The following is a 16399-nucleotide window of genomic DNA, read 5'->3' on the forward strand; positions in this document are numbered from 1 at the left end:
TGAATGAATGGGCAGAGAGGACAAAAGGGATAGCGGGCGGCGCCTCACTGGGGGCTTATCTAAATCTAGGCTCGGGCTGTAGCTGGTAAATCCAGACAAGGAGTCTGTGGAGAAGAGGAGGGGGAGACTGGAAACCCGAAGGGGAGGGCGTGGACTTTTCCACTGCAACCTCAGAAGGAGACTGCGAAGTAAGAAAGGAGTCCGTGTTGGTCAGTTGCAGTCACTTTGCAGGGCCAGATAATCCCCAAAGCCTCGGTTTAGAATCAGCCTCAACAGAGGGAAGCGAGGAGGTCGTATGATTTCTCCCGTGGCTCGGTCTAGTCTGGTGTGCGCAAAGCATATCCTCCCTGGTGCTGGATGCCACGCTGACCCTAGCCCTCTTCCCTCCCCACCCTCCCAACGGTGGGCGTCCTCGGACTCCAAGTAAACCCTCCACCGACTGAACCCCCCTCTCACCCTTTCCCGGAGCCAGAAGAGAGCGCGTTACTGCTGAAAAAGTGGGCGCACAGACGCCCCAGAGAGGGAGGAAAGCTGGGCGGGGGTGGGGGCGGGGTGGAGGGGGCGGAGGGAGGGCGGCCTCGGGCTGCGCCACGCAGTCGGATCCTGCTCCCTGGTCCCCTGCCCCCTCCGCGCCCGCCGGCCCTCCGCCCTGCCGGTGGCCCGCGGGGCACCAGGTAGGCAGAGCTGGACAGCTCCTGCTTTGATCTCTGGGCTCCAGTCCCTTCTACAGCTGCCCGGCTGCCCGGAGATCTGAGAACTCTGCCCACGTCGGTGTCAGCAGAGCTCTCCGACGTGTACAGAAGTGTTTCCAAACTTGGGAAGGGCGGGGGAGGGCCGGGGGAGATGGGGAGGGCGGAGGTATGCAGACAGCGAGTCAGAGTTTCCCCTTGAAAGCCTCAAAAGTGTCCACGTCCTCAAAAAGGATGGAACCAATTTAAGAAGCCAGCCCCGTGGCCACGTCCCTCCCCCCTCCGCTCCCTCCTCTGCGCCCCCGCAGTCTCCTCCCAGCTGTGGCTGCCCGGGCCCCCAGCCCCAGCCCTCCCATTGGTGGAAGCGCTTTTGGAAGCACCCTCGGGCCAGAGAAACTTTGGCCGTATAAATAGGGCAGATCCGGGCTTTATTATTTTAGTACCAAGGCGGCAGGAGGTTTCGGCGAAGTTGGAGGTACTCGCCACGACTGTATGCCTGCGCCCGCCAGGTGATACCTCCGCCGGTGACCCAGGGGCTCTGCGACACAAGGAGTCTGCATGTCTAGGTGGTAGACATGCTCAGCTTTGTGGATACGCGGACTCTGTTGCTGCTTGCAGTAACTTCGTGCCTAACAACATGCCAATGTAAGTGCCTTCAGCTTGTTTCGGGCAGTCTGGGAAAGAGGTTAGATGGGTGGGCACCTGGTCTGAAAAGGAAAACCTAACAAAGTTCTAGGTACAGCTTGGAGGAAAGGCTCTCTGGCATGTGGAGAAACGCTGGCGTTTATGAGAAACATGGAAAATACTTTAGAAATGAAAACAAAAAAGGCTCGACTCTCGCCAAAAGTTAGGGAACTTTTCTCTCAACTCAGAGTGAACCTGTTAACTTGATCTGGATCCTCCAGTTAGTGAAGCTCAAAGGGAGCAGAAATCCTTTTCCTTAAGGATGAGATATTAACTGACATGATGAAGGAAGGCAGAGGCCTCAGCCTAAAAGGCCCCAAAACTGCACTGATGCCCACCTTGTGAAACTTGAGGCCTGGTTTGGAAAGCCCTTAATTTAGTAATAAAAAAACTCACCTCCTAAAGGCTTTTCTCTTCTGGGTGTTTTAAGACTGGTCTGGATGATGATGATGATGACGATGATGATGATGATGACGACCACCAGGCGCCCTCTGGAGGGGGACAGTGAGAGCACAGGGGTCCAGGGCTTAAGGTTTATGGAATCCCCATTTAAAGACTCCACAGGTTTATACAGAGAATGATCTGCATTTCTCACTGAAGCCAATCCCAATAGCTAGTCAGTGTATCCTGGGAAGAAAAATGGATACATTCTGAAAAGTAAAATTAGCTTCTCATTTCATTACCTGGTCATGGAAATGGTAACATTATTTAGCTAAAATCTGCCCTGCCTTTTGTTGAGCCAGAGTTATCTCTTTAATATGTTCCCAAAGACAGGCATTCTGAACATAGCAAGTTGGGAAATATCAACACTGATCTGAGATTCAAGAGACCCGGTTCTTCCCATGCCAATAATTTATCATGTGACCTTGGGCAAGTCAAACCGAGCCTTTTCTAAAATGCAGGATAGAAATTGGATGGACTCCAAGGCTGCTTTCCAGCTGTAGGTTTTATGACCAGATTTCCATGTTAAGATAGAATGAAGAAAATCAGTCTGGTTTTGCCTTGAAAATGGCTGACTAATTACCAAAGACACTGATTTGATGGGGTAAAGAGGGGGATCTGGCCACAACCAACACTCTAAAAGTTTGCTCCACCCACATGCCACGGTGTATTACTGATGCATTTGTGTGTGTATGTGTGTTTTCTCCCTTCATCCACTTTTAGTATACACACTGTGAATACTAAGGAATAGTTGCATTGAACAAATTCATAGTATCGAGTTCATTTTTTTTAATGAGATCTGAGGGTGGCAGGGGGAAGGAGTTGTCTCCTAGAGAAAAGATGAAAATAGACCTAGGAAAGTTTGAAGGTACAAAGGGCAATTCACCTTCTGATCAACATCCAACTACAGTCTGAATAAAAGTTACCAAACACACATTCTTCAAAGTGGCTCAGTCTGAATAATTAAAAGGCAAATTTCCAAAATCATAAGAACTTCTGTTAATCAAGTCCAGGCATAATTATTCTTCCTACTGATGAACACAATGAAGTAAACATATCATTTTCCTAATTTAAAAGTAATTCTCATAAATTGCCCTTAAATGTCAGTGCTGGATATGGTCCACCCTCCTGAACTGTGACTGTTGCAGCAGCTGTTCCCACTCCAAATGACACACTTCTTGGCCACCTAATTAAAGCAATTTTTAGGGGTGATTCATTTTGTTGCCAGCTTGGCCTTATATCCTGTGTTAACCTATAATTTTTATACCGTAGGAGAGGCATTCAGTCTTTAAAGGCTTATAGCAATTATGGCAAAGGGGGAGGCTATTCCTTTAGTGTATTTTTCCCATTATTTTTCTAGATCTTTAATCCACAGTTTTTCCATTTATACAGAGCAATTCTTCCTCGGGGACAAAAGTGATACACATGGGTAAAATGACCTTACCTAACTTAAGTGAACCTATTTAAAGCAAAATTTCAGATGTCCGAATGAATCCATTTTCATGGTGACTTATTTGCAAATTAGACCTTTTGAAAAAGGACGGTAAGGTACAAACTTACAAACTCTGTAACGTTAATGTTTTAGAAAAAAACTTTAGGTAAGGTACTTTCCTAAATTTCCCCCTTTTAAAATTTTTAAGTATCAAAAATTGTCTAATACCAATTATTTCCTCATCAATATACTGGTTTTGCTCATATTCAGTGATTCACCTGTGCAATATAGCATCTTAATTACTAAACATTAGAAGTACCTTTAGACACATTAATATTTCACAGCAGTTATAAAGTAGTAAATAATTAACCATTTAATTCAAAATATACTTATCATCCTGCTGATCCCTGCCATAATTTTGACGTGCATAATTTCTAAGTCATTAGAATATTCTTAATAAAAAAGATAATTTGTCCTTTAATTAGGTAAGTCAATTTTATAGACTAATATAACCATTTGTTAGTCACTGCTAGTGATCAATGAAATAATACTAATAATTATTTCTTTCTTTCCCCTTTCCTCTATAGCTTTACAAGAGGTGAGTAAAATTATTTTTTGAATTTGTTATTTTAGACTTTGATTGCCTTGGCCCCAGTCATGTCTTCTCTGGGGAAGGAAAAGGAGGCTGTATTGATATTGACCAACTCGAATTTCCAAAATAATCATCAGGAGTTATGGTAGTCAATCCTTTCTGGCTGCCTTAGAAAGTACCCACCCCAGTTTCTGAAATGGGCGGGGCTACTGAATGAGACCACCCTAAAACGAACACCCATAAGAAAAGAGAGTAAATTATCCAGTGGAAGTTTGGGTTTTAGCATCAGCTGCTACGAACTAGAAGACTTCACCAAGCTAGAGAATTTTATCACTCCCTTGGAATCATTTGCAAGATTATTATGAACAAATTCTTAGTTCATGAATTGAATTTGAGGCATAATTACAGATAAGTATATATCTGGATTCTATATGTATTTTATTTTATTTATTGGTAAAATTTTAAATTGTGCTTTGAGATATTAAGATAATAGTAATGCAAAATATATATACTCTGTAGGTATGTTTGTACACTACATGGAAATGGGAGCCATTTTAAAATTTATATAATCTTCCTCATAATAATCCTTTACTTATTCTTTTCTAGGCAACTGCAAGAAAGGTAAGAATCCAATACTTCTCCATAGTACCTGAAATGATCAGCGATAACTTACAATTTAACGAAATTTATGGTACACTACAGAAGGAAAATACTTTGTCAAGATTTTGCCCACATGAATATGCATTAGCTAAACCATAAAATAAAATAGCTTTGATGTGTAAGATAACAAAGCTTTATTATTTTCCAGAGTCATCTCTAATTATACTTATATTATACAACTGGTGATTTACATACTAAAGGAAAAGAAAAGACTTGTTTTTGTTCTGGAGATGGAATGAGTATTATGTTAATTATATGTGATAAACAAAAGTTTATTTTAAAGGGCTTTGACTATATAAATAGGCTGTTATCGATGTTACAAAATGATAATTTTATCCACAGAAATCATCTTTCTAAAAATAGTGGTCATAATATTGGCCTAATGCTGGAGACTATAGCCTCCAATCTCCCAGTTTAAAAAAATTACATGTAATTATAATAAAAACAAAGTACTTTTGTCTATTGTATTGTGCCATTTTTATAGCCACTATCTAATAACATTATGGTTAGATCAGCCTTACCGACTAATTATTATCACGACCGTTTTGCTCATTCACTGGAAATTGCCTAGACATTTATTATTGTGCTGTTTCTACCTTCCTCATAGGGCCCAACTGGAGATAGAGGACCACGTGGAGAAAGGGTGTGTAATTTTTGAACTATTAAAGGGCTTTGGCCCATATTTTAATAACTACATATTAGAAACTACAGGAGATGACAATTTATAAGGATATTATGTATCCAAATAATTGCCTACCTTTAAAGCAAATAATGCCTTACAGAAAGTGAATAAGCATTATTACATATAATCAATATTCTTTTTAGGTCAAGATTATCCTTTAAGAAAGTAGAACTATTACAGACAGCCATATTCTTTGCATGGTCTATCTTTCTTTGTTTTTAGTTGACCTGTCCAAAACATACATAATGGAAATATATCTACCTACCACCACATGGCCCTTCTCTTTTTAACATGTTTTGTTTGCTTTTCAAGTAAGATCTTTTATCTAGGCTGGGAATAATAGTTAAACAGCAGCCAACAACATGTTTCTGTCTAAATTAATAAATGTACAAGTTAGGCTTGCATTTTATTCATCGTATTCTTAGATCTCCTTGCTATGCTTATGTGGCAGGTATAACCACATGGTTTCATTATATGACACTTTCATCAATATATAAATACCTATACCTTGTATCCATCGAGAAGTGCAGACTTAAATGTATTCCACTCAAGCAATCTATTAGAGGTAGGGTTATGTCAGTAAATTACTTTAACAACATAAATAGTGTTAATGGTAGGAAATCTGCAGGATTTTCTACCCTGTGATAAAATAACTATTAATTATCATATCAATTAATCTGCTTTTCATACATAACATACCAAAACAATTGAGTAAGTTCATCAGTCAGAAACTGACAATCAATGTACACAGTACATCACTGTGCACTGTTAACCATATGAATTTATAGCTATAAATTTTAGCTATAATTTTTATCTTCATTTGAATACTGGAGCTCCGTTATGAATTAATATCCAATGGCTGACATAGTCCTCTTCCAAGAGGAACTATCCTGTCTTGTGTCTTCTTCAGACACCAGCTGCTAAACCTCCTTCTAAAATAGACCCATGTCAATAGTGGCAAATGTGGCATTTTAAATTTCCACACCACTTGTACATTCTGACCAACTGATCTTACCACATGTATTCTGAGGTCTCCTTTAGGTTTCTGCAGAGTCTGTCTAACCCTGACTTAATTCACTTTTTACATAACAGGGTCCGCCAGGCCCACCAGGCAGAGATGGTGATGATGGTATCCCAGGCCCACCTGGTCCACCTGGTCCTCCTGGTCCCCCTGGTCTTGGTGGGGTAAGGTGTCTTAAGTATCCTTAACTTTTAGCTAACTTCAGTTTCTTACACCTGTATCGGAAGAAGATTCATTGTGGAATTTATTTTTAGTAGTTTTAAGGGAGAGTCTGCTATTTGGATATTAGTATAGTATTTTATTTCATTTCTTTGGTTTCTTCATTCAAGATTCTGCTTTGCCCGATGTCTTTGTGAGCCCTTGTCAATTACAGGACAGGTCTTTGTGTTCGGGGAAGGTAGCTGCAGCCCTCGTGACCATTATTTAATTTGGGAATTTAATATCTTTTATCAGTAGGGCACAAATAAGAGGTGTTGCATTATTAAAAAGTTTGATTAGATTGAATTATAAATGAAATCCCTGATCTTAAGCAATTTCACAAACATCCTACTCTTTTTATTCTCCTTGGCTTGAAGTCTACTGAACCAACATTCAAAGCAGTTTTTGGTTTAATTTGCTTGAAACTAATTTGAGAAAAGTACATTTCTCTTTTTCATTAATATCTTCTTTTAGCTTTATGCTTTAACAATGGTATGAGCGCCAAATGGCCTCACTGCAGGAAGGAAAACATATTTGCTTAATTGGTTAGCACTATGAATCAGAAGCCTGATTCTAATACCCAACTGTACACCAGTAAAATAAGACCTTTCTCCCCCAAAGATCTTATTATGATTGCTTATCTACTGAGTGCATTAAAAAGCACCTTTCTTAATAGGTCTACCACTGTAAGAGAGATCTTTAACAGTAAAGCTATTACTGTGAACTACTTTTTAAAATTTAATCTTCCAAGGGGCATTTTAATTTAATTTTCCTCTAAACTTTAAAACTCTTTATATCCTTTTTGAAACTACAGCAAGAAAAAGGTCTCTTAGTCATTTTGTGTAGTCATGGAGGAGCAGGGCAACAGGTAGAAATATAAAGTTGTTCTCTTGGGTTCTGCTTAATTTATCAGGGGCCCTCACTGACTTTTAAAGTTTAGAAAGCTGTCTTCCTCAGTGTACAGGTCGGGGGTGGGGATTTGAGTGAGAGGGTTAACAGGGCAGGAAAAGTTTCAAAAATAAGGTAGGGAAGCTCCCTATTTCAAACTAGGTGTGGACTAAATTTTAAACTTGTATCTCTCCTGAATTTTTAGGAATTTAGCTCAATATGGAAGTCTAAACTAATAATTATGTCAGAAATACTGCTTCCTTTTAAACAACAACAGAAAAATCTTTAGTAGAATGAGAAAATGAACTACATGGCCAATAGTTATTTATATATATATATATATATATATATATATATATTTTTTTTTTTTTTTTTTCCCCATCTAGAACTTTGCTGCTCAGTATGATGGAAAAGGAGTTGGAATTGGCCCTGGACCAATGGTATGCTTATCTCTTTTTATCTAGCCAAAATATTACTGAATAGAGAATTTACTTTATGTTAAATTTCACATTGCCATTTATTTAGCTACCTAGTTTAATACTCAATACTCAGATCAGATAAAAGCAGCAGCTCTCTTTGTATTCAAATCTATAAAAATCTAAGCCTAGGTTAGGGGGTTTGATTTTTTCTACAAACATGCCTCCTTAGGATAGACCAGATATTTATATATCCAAGAAATAATCTCTGGACGTAGTAATCATAATTTAGGTAAACCAACTTAATTCAGAAAAGTAATCACTCTAATTTTTTTATGCACTTTAACATTGCCTCGAATTTGAAGCAACCCGCAGAGACGCAGAACTATTAAGTTCTATGAACTTGCTGGAAAGGATCAGCAAGTTCTAGAGTAGCCCGTTCATTTTCTAGGTAGAGAGTTTAAGCCCTTTCCCAAGGTCATATATGTGGTTAATGACAGAACGCCAGGCAAGATGTCTGATATTCAACATCATGGCTCATGTATCCAGTACTTGAATAAAACATTACTTTATTTAACAAGTATTTACCAAGTTGGTCTTCGATAAGACCCAAACTATATTATGCATTTGGGATATAGCAGTGAATATGACAGATTCCCACCCTCTCTCAAGGAATTAACAACATAGGAAATGTTTCTTTTTATCCATCTTGATAAAAAATTCTTTTTTAAAGTCTAATTATAAATCAGTATAGGAGGGAATATGACTATGATGATGATGGTCTATCTTTAACAAGTAAACCTTCTAACAAGCATTAGTGAGATGTGTTAGGGGGAAAAAAAACTGATATGAGCATGCAAAATATATACTAGTATGTAAAAAATAGAGGGGAAAATTCCTGGAAATAAAAATGTTAAGTTGATTAAACACTGCAGTTTAGTACATACCCACACATAATTTAGTGGTTTTTAATTAATTGTTTGCAAACAAAGGTATTTATATGCCCAAGTTAAGATAGTCTTTAAAATATAAATTTTACCTGGACAATGCATTCAGTGCTCTGTCTTCAAAAATGTTCTGCTGGAGCTAATGGTCCGCAATAAGCTAATACACGGTAAGGGCAAGACGATATTTTCTGTAAATTAAAATTCTCACTTGAGAAGTAATATGCCGTTAATTGATGATTTCCAATTTCCTGATTTTGCATGGTAATTTAAAACATTCATATCTGAAATGAAGAAGTAGAGATTTTCTTTTGGCTTTGTTTATATTGGATATTTGAAATCAGCCATTTCAGCTAATGCTGGACATTAGTCAGTTTTAAAGCAGTACCTATATCTCAAGAAGAAGCTAAAAAGAAAAAAAAGTAAAGCATTAATTAAAAAAAAAAAGCCTACATAAGCCTGGAAAATTAATATGGATTTCAGATTCCCCTGACTTTGGAACATCTCTCTGGGGGGCATATAGCAGAGTGTTTTACTTTTAAATATCAGTGAAATATAATTTAAGCTTGCACATTCACAGACATATGTAATCAACAGATATGTTTCACAAATAGGAGAGGTAGGCAGCAATAAAGCATTAAAATAAATTTCCATGTTGGAAAATCAATAACTATAAAACCCCACAGGGTCCTTCTCTGAATTAATGAATAATCATCATCCATCTCACAGCCTCCACAAAATAAACTACCTTTTATGTAAATGAAATTGTTGCAAATACATGGAAAAATGAATAAATATAATTAAAAATTCATGGTGTCAAGGAAAATTATTTTTAATGTACACCTAAACATATTATTTTGATTGAAAAGTGACAGTTTCTTTTAACTTTGAAGCAATTTCTAAAACCAAATAAATAACTCATAATTAAGATGATGAGCTTTTTAATAAAATCCATATTATTTGACTCTAGGCATTAATACAGTGGGGCAGACTTGACTGCAGAGTCCCCATGCTTGATGTGTCGTGAACAAATTAACTGAGACTTGTCTGTGCAATGTATTCAGCATTAGAGGAATAGCCCCTACAGAAGAGTTTGCACAGGCCTTGCAAAGGGGAGTTACAATGTGTATTTAGCTTCCAAACTAGTAACACTCTGTTTTACTCTGTGTGCTACAGAATGAAGAACAAAGGCGAAAACAATCTGCTGTCATTCGGGCCATATTTTCAATAATAGTAGCATATAATAGATTCTTCCAGTAGGATGTTCCAATAATATTTTATTTTTCCTTCACCCCTTACTATATCCACTTTTGTTTGACATTTTCATCAGTCACCAATAGCCCTTAAAGGAGTTGTAAGGTTATAACAAACCTCCCTCTAATCATTAAGAAAGACTTTTGATCCTTTTCAATTTATGCCCCTTGTGGCAATAAAAATATCAATTTCTTAGCTGAGTATGATATGAGGAGATGACATATGATAAGGAAATCCAAATGGAAATGCTTCATCAGCTGCATGAACGGCAGTTGTATATTCTGTACTGTGCAAAGACTGAGTCACTTCATTGCATTAGAGCAATCTCAATATGCCCAATTGTGCACAACGTTAAGGAACCCGTGGCCACCTCATCTAACTGAGTTCTGATTTGGATTAGGAGGGGCAAAGGTGAAAGCAAAGGCAGAGAAAACAGTGGAGGAAACTTGGGTCCTTAAATGCTTCCTTGAGAGGAACAAAAACTGTGAAATGAGACCAGGACAATTCTGTTCATTTGTCCATCACAAAACGTCTATGGCACTACTAAGCTAGTCCTGTCTAACCCAACCCTAGGCCATGACGACTTGTCAGTGCTAACTATATCTGCCCTCTTTACAGGGTTTGATGGGACCTAGAGGCCCTCCTGGTGCATCTGGAGCCCCTGTAAGTACCGAAAGCTTGTAATCTCTCTTATGTAAAAAAGACAGAGAATTAAATAAAGGCTTGCAATGTGACATACTGTTTTTTCTTAGGGCCCTCAAGGTTTCCAAGGACCTCCTGGTGAGCCTGGTGAGCCTGGTCAAACTGTGAGTACTTTTCCCCCTTTGTGATAAATATTTTTTTCAAGAAGTTTCTTAATATAGCATTAACAAAACAATGGGTCTCCCATTTTCCTAGGGCCCTGCAGGTGCTCGTGGTCCACCTGGCCCTCCTGGCAAGGCTGGTGAGGATGTAAGTATTTACTCGTAAGCATTTCCAAATGCCATTTAAATACTCCTGCCTCAACAGAATTTCTAGACTCAAATTAAGTATTCTGCCAAAAGCTGAATATGTCTGACATAATTTTCCCCATATGGATAATAACATTTTAATGAAATAATAATTAATTTTCTTGTATTTAAGGAAATATAATTGTTAATTAAATATATATTTGGATCCACATTTTTACATGATGCCTTTTTTCCCTGTTGTAAAAACCAAGATGCACCGACTATCATCTGATAGTTTACCAGGAAAGGGTTTACCCTATGATGCTTTCATGTTTTAGGGTCACCCTGGAAAACCTGGACGGCCTGGTGAGAGAGGAGTTGTTGGGCCACAGGTGAGATTTTTTTACAACAGTATATAGTCCAAACATCAGAGGTATCTCATATATAAGATAGTTGCTAAAACTAGAATCAGACTAAGTGGCAACATAGAAGTCATACCTGTAACACTCACTGAAGGCATCTGACAAATAAAGGAGCCTAGTTAAGAATGCATACAGGTTTTATTAATGCAAATAATGTAATATTAATGATGGTGAGCATCCTTTAAACAACTAAATTGTGTGTTCTACAAGTACCATAGTATTAGTTACTCAAATTAGAGCAACTTATTTGCTGCTCTGTGCTTACACATATACTAGTCTTTGATTCCAAGCTTGGACTTTGATGAGAAGAAACACTTTGGAGGGAAGAAATCATCGTCTTTTTATTTAGGACAAAAACGTCATTCGTCGTCTTCTATGTTTCTTTTTAAGGGTGCTCGTGGTTTCCCTGGAACTCCTGGACTCCCTGGCTTCAAGGGCATTAGGGTGAGCACATTCTTTACCCACAGAAGAGAAAATGTTGATTACTTTTAGTAAAAACCTCAACTATATTTAAACTCCTGGATGACACATATTTGCTTCCAAATTCCTGGAATTTGCCGGAGTGGAGAGAGAGTTAAAGGGTAAGGGGGCCGGAAAGTAAAGTGGGGTGTAGTTTTTTTTTTTTTTTAAGTCTGTTCATAGCTTCCAAGAAAGGAGGATCCCTACAGGGAAAATGGTATAAAATGGGCATAACTTAAGAGGTATTTAAAGCCCTCTGAAGATCATAAAATTATTAATGATGGAAAGTACATGAGAGAGCATCTAGTTCTTTATCCTTCCCTTTCAAGTGTAGGGAGGTTTAGTGACTTACCTAGGGCAGCAGAGGGAGTTTGTTGGGAGCTGGGGCAATGGGACTCCATTCTACAGAAGCAGTCACAAGATTCACGCAGGAGATATTAACTGCAAAGATACAAGATGTTTGAGTTGACCAAACACTGTAATGGAATAGCATTTTAATAATAAGGATTTGCCTTTCAGGGTCACAATGGTCTGGACGGGTTGAAGGGACAGCCTGGTACTCCAGGTGTGAAGGTAAATACTAAATCAGAAGCACTGTTTTTAAAAAAATTAAAAAAAAATTGATTGTAATTTCCCATCGCCATCAGAAAGTATATTTTTACTGAAGGCTAATCATATTCTGAAGCATATCTTATTTCCTCTTCAATACTTTAAATCCTTCAGTGGTGAGGACTATGGGGTTCTGTAACAAAAGGCCAATTATTAATAATATTTATTTAATTCAATATCTATTAAGCAATTGAGGTTAAAAAACATGTCAATATTTCTTCCTCCATTTCCTTTCCTCCTATAATTTTAGTCGATCTCTGCAGCCAAAATAAAAGTAAATAAACATACAATCAGATACTAGAACACTATGTTATGTTAAATAGTAAATTCTCCTTTGCCATGCACTAATTAGATGGGTACATTCATGTCACAATATACTTTTCAACCTCTTTCCTGTGATTTATCTGTGCACACTCAAAAAAATTTTAATTAGGTAATTAAAGTCTCAGAAGTGTGTTATCTCTTGGCTGGGCTCTTCTCTGACAGCATTTTCAACTATAAAATGTTCTCTCTCCTATTAAGGAGATAATGTGATATTAAAGTGAATACCAACGTAATCACAAATTAATGAGTAAGGAATACTAGTGGGACCAGAAATGAACATGAATATGGAGAATCCATTCTAACTTTCCAGCTGCCACACCAATGGATAAGGTCAAACTCATTCTCCCTGGAGCCTAATATAAGAGCTCAGACTACTGATCACAGCATCATAAAATGTTAGGGCTGCAAGGAGCTTTGGAGACCCTCTCATTTTGCAGATGAGGGAAACTGAAGCTTAGAGAGAGTGAGTGACTTGCCCAGAGTCACACATCTAGAAGTTAGAAGGGCACAGGCTAGAATTCCTGACTCCCACTCTAGTGCTTACTCACAAAGAATACACTTCAGATAGAATCCTAGAAATGAAGGGTCCTTAAATGGTCTCGAAAACCAGGTTTCCTCTATATCTCAATTAGATTATCTTGAAGGAAAGTTCCTTTTCATGTGCTATTGTATTAAATTACCACCAGCACCAGCATCACTACCACCACTACCCCACCATCACTACCACCACTACCCCACCAACATGGTTTTTACTCAAGATAAGAATGTAGACTGGAAAAACAACAACAACAAAAAGAATGTAGATTGGAAGTAAATAAGACAGTTTTATAAAATATTATGAAGCTTTAATTTTTCATGCATATTTTATAAAAATAAAAATATTGAGTGTTCAAAATAACTTTAAAGAGGGTAAATATGGTTATGTTGAAAGCAATTTATCCTATCATCTCTTTTTATGTTATCATTGCTAATATATAAGCCTAGTCTAAATGATATCCAAAATCTAAGGGGAAAACTGGGGAAAGGGTAAATAACACTAGACCACATCTCCCTGATTCTGTGATATTTGGTATTATCTAAATAAAAACCCATATTTTATAAATTTTTTAAATGTATGTGATTGGCATAATTGAGAAACAATCTATGTAAGAAATGTTACAAAATATATGAATGGTTGAAGTTGAAGTAATAGTGTAAAAATTACCAAATCAGAAGAAAATAATTAATATATATAATGAAAAAAACTCAATCTTTCTTTTCCATGTAGGGTGAACCTGGTGCCCCTGGTGAAAATGGAATTCCAGGTCAAATAGTAAGTATTGATTACTTTACTGTAAATCAAAAATGTGTACACTCTTTGCAAGCTGGAACTTCTTTAATGTTTTTGCTAATTACCATTTCCCTTGGCATTGTATTCTTTGATATTTTTCTAATAGCCTTCTGCATAGTTAATTGAAATCATTACCTTTTAGTTGGAATTAGAACAAGACCTATTTATTTCTAGTGGATTCTTATGCATGCTGGAAATTGGAAAAAGGAAATGATGCCTGTAACTTTTTCTTAAATTAGCATTCTGGATTTCAATGGAAATATTTCTGCTTCTAGGGAGCTCGTGGGCTTCCTGGTGAGAGAGGACGTGTCGGTGCCCCTGGCCCAGCTGTGAGTGCTTCCACGTTTGTTCATTTTTATTCTTTTTAAAAATCTTCTAATAGGTTCCATTTAACTTTCCACTTGACTTTTTTCTTTATTTTCTTCATAGGGTGCCCGTGGAAGTGATGGAAGTGTGGGTCCTGTGGGTCCTGCTGTAAGTGGTGACACTGAGGAATTTGGAAGGGACTGAGAGTGTGGGATGGGAGCTATCTTCTTTATTAATTCCCTATGAAATAACACCATTTTAGACACCTTACCAAACGTTCTAAGAGGTCATTTAAAGGTTCTATTTATAAGAACTACTATCCCTGAGGTTTGTAATTGATATATAAAGTAAAATCTACCTCACCTGGGATACCTGGAATGTCTTCCCTTCGATAACATACCAATGACAACAGATTAGCTGTCAGTTTTCTCTTTGCCAACATTAAGTAAGATCAAGCCACTCTAAGCCACTTCAATCTTCTGTTGTTGTTTTGTTAATTTTTTTTTTCAATTGATGATCAATTTATTTAGGGCTTTTCTTTTTCCAATATCGTTTTGTAGGCTTTAGTGCACAGGTCATACTTGTATTTTGTTAAACATTCCACTAATAACTTGATTTTTTATTTTTATTTTTTTAACATCTTTATTGGAATATAATTGCTTTACCATGGTGTGTCAGTTTCTGCTTTATAACAAAGTGAATCAGTTATACATATACATAATGTTCCCATATCTCTTCCCTCTTGCGTCTCCCTCCCTCCCACCCTCCCTATCCCATTGTTTCGTTAATTCACTGAGAGGAAACTTCTTTCCACCTTCTTCTTTGATTTCAGGGTCCTCTTGGGTCTGCTGGCCCTCCAGGCTTCCCAGGTGCTCCTGGCCCCAAGGTAAAAATGCTGGTGACCATTGTCATTACCTTGATAAACATTTTATTGTGATGTGAAAGATAGGGACTGTGTTTGCATATAGATAATTACAGAACAGGCAGCTTAATTAGTCCCGCCTTCGAAATGGATACAGACTGACCAGTTTTCTCACTCTAAACTTGAAATAGATGATCTCTCTGTACCCAAGCACTATGAGCATAGGTAGAGATGGCAACGTGGAAACTGATTCCCTGGGGTTCCTCTGGGATACTCCCAAACTAGCTGGGACTGACTGGCTGAGAACCAGAGTCTCTACCAAGAGAGACAGAGGTAGGTGAAGACAGCAACAGTAGCCAAGATGGCAGAACCAGGCCAGGAAAATAGGAACACAGCCCCCAACCTGTGGTACCAGATCAGATAAGGGAAATTATTGTAATGCTGAAGAACTTTCATAAAACTTGGCCACCTAAAAACGGAGATATGCTATTTCATTATTTGCTGACTAATGCCTCAACGTCATTCCTGTTTTTAGGGTGAACTTGGACCTGTCGGTAACCCTGGTCCTGCTGGTCCCGCGGGTTCCCGTGGTGAAGTGGGTCTTCCAGGTGTTTCTGGCCCTGTTGGACCTCCTGTAAGTAGCCACTGTCATTAACTTCATTGAGTAGAAGGAAGAAAACAAAAAGAATGAAGGTGGGGTCAAAGAAGACCAGAAATACTCCTATGAACCATATCTTTCTCCCTTCCTTTTCGTCACAGGGCAACCCTGGAGCCAATGGCCTTCACGGTGCTAAGGGTGCTGCCGTGAGTATATGCCTAAAATGTGCTGCTGTGGTTTTAAAGGTATTTTAATGGATGCTGTCTCTCCTGGCAGTTGCCTCATGAGGGACCATGCTGCGTTTCTTTCCCAGGGCCTTCCAGGCGTTGCTGGGGCTCCTGGCCTCCCTGGACCCCGGGGTATTCCTGGCCCTGTTGGTGCTGCTGGTGCTACTGGTGCCAGAGGACTTGTTGTAAGTGGTCATGGCTGATGCTTTCATCATTCTGAAATACCGGCTCTACCATCACTTCATCCCCATCTAGACTTCATCTTGTCGTCTTATCCTTATTTCTTCCTTAGCGTTTTCAGTGTGTATTTCTTCTGTAAGTTCAGGCACACTTATGTATACTCGCTCCCTCACACACACACAGACACACCCCTTCTGCTATCCTAGAACATTACCCAAGGGTCAGTGAGGCACGCTTCTATTATATCAGTCT

General features: G+C 38.4%; 1 protein-coding gene across 2 annotated transcripts in view; it reads left to right on the plus strand.

The window, feature by feature from the left end:
- Positions 1 to 1049: 1049 nt before the first annotated feature.
- COL1A2 (collagen type I alpha 2 chain) overlaps positions 1050 to 16399 on the plus strand; it is a 35544-nt gene continuing 20194 nt past the window's right edge. Inside the window, exons 1-19 of one of the 2 annotated variants that reach the window (XM_032642747.1) lie at positions 1050 to 1334; positions 3834 to 3844; positions 4445 to 4459; positions 5106 to 5141; positions 6273 to 6365; positions 7674 to 7727; positions 10520 to 10564; positions 10654 to 10707; positions 10799 to 10852; positions 11169 to 11222; positions 11643 to 11696; positions 12231 to 12284; positions 13912 to 13956; positions 14250 to 14303; positions 14404 to 14448; positions 15113 to 15166; positions 15678 to 15776; positions 15902 to 15946; positions 16054 to 16152. In XM_032642747.1, coding sequence (XP_032498638.1) covers positions 1265 to 1334; positions 3834 to 3844; positions 4445 to 4459; positions 5106 to 5141; positions 6273 to 6365; positions 7674 to 7727; positions 10520 to 10564; positions 10654 to 10707; positions 10799 to 10852; positions 11169 to 11222; positions 11643 to 11696; positions 12231 to 12284; positions 13912 to 13956; positions 14250 to 14303; positions 14404 to 14448; positions 15113 to 15166; positions 15678 to 15776; positions 15902 to 15946; positions 16054 to 16152 — 1035 coding nt within the window. In that variant the 5' untranslated portion in view covers positions 1050 to 1264. Of the gene's footprint in view, positions 1335 to 3206; positions 3268 to 3833; positions 3845 to 4444; positions 4460 to 5105; positions 5142 to 6272; positions 6366 to 7673; positions 7728 to 10519; positions 10565 to 10653; positions 10708 to 10798; positions 10853 to 11168; positions 11223 to 11642; positions 11697 to 12230; positions 12285 to 13911; positions 13957 to 14249; positions 14304 to 14403; positions 14449 to 15112; positions 15167 to 15677; positions 15777 to 15901; positions 15947 to 16053; positions 16153 to 16399 lie in introns of both variants that reach the window. The other variant, XM_032642748.1, reaches the window with a different exon arrangement.

Source organism: Phocoena sinus, chromosome 9 (genome assembly GCF_008692025.1).
Source record: "Phocoena sinus isolate mPhoSin1 chromosome 9, mPhoSin1.pri, whole genome shotgun sequence".
Lineage (NCBI taxonomy): Eukaryota > Metazoa > Chordata > Mammalia > Artiodactyla > Phocoenidae > Phocoena > Phocoena sinus.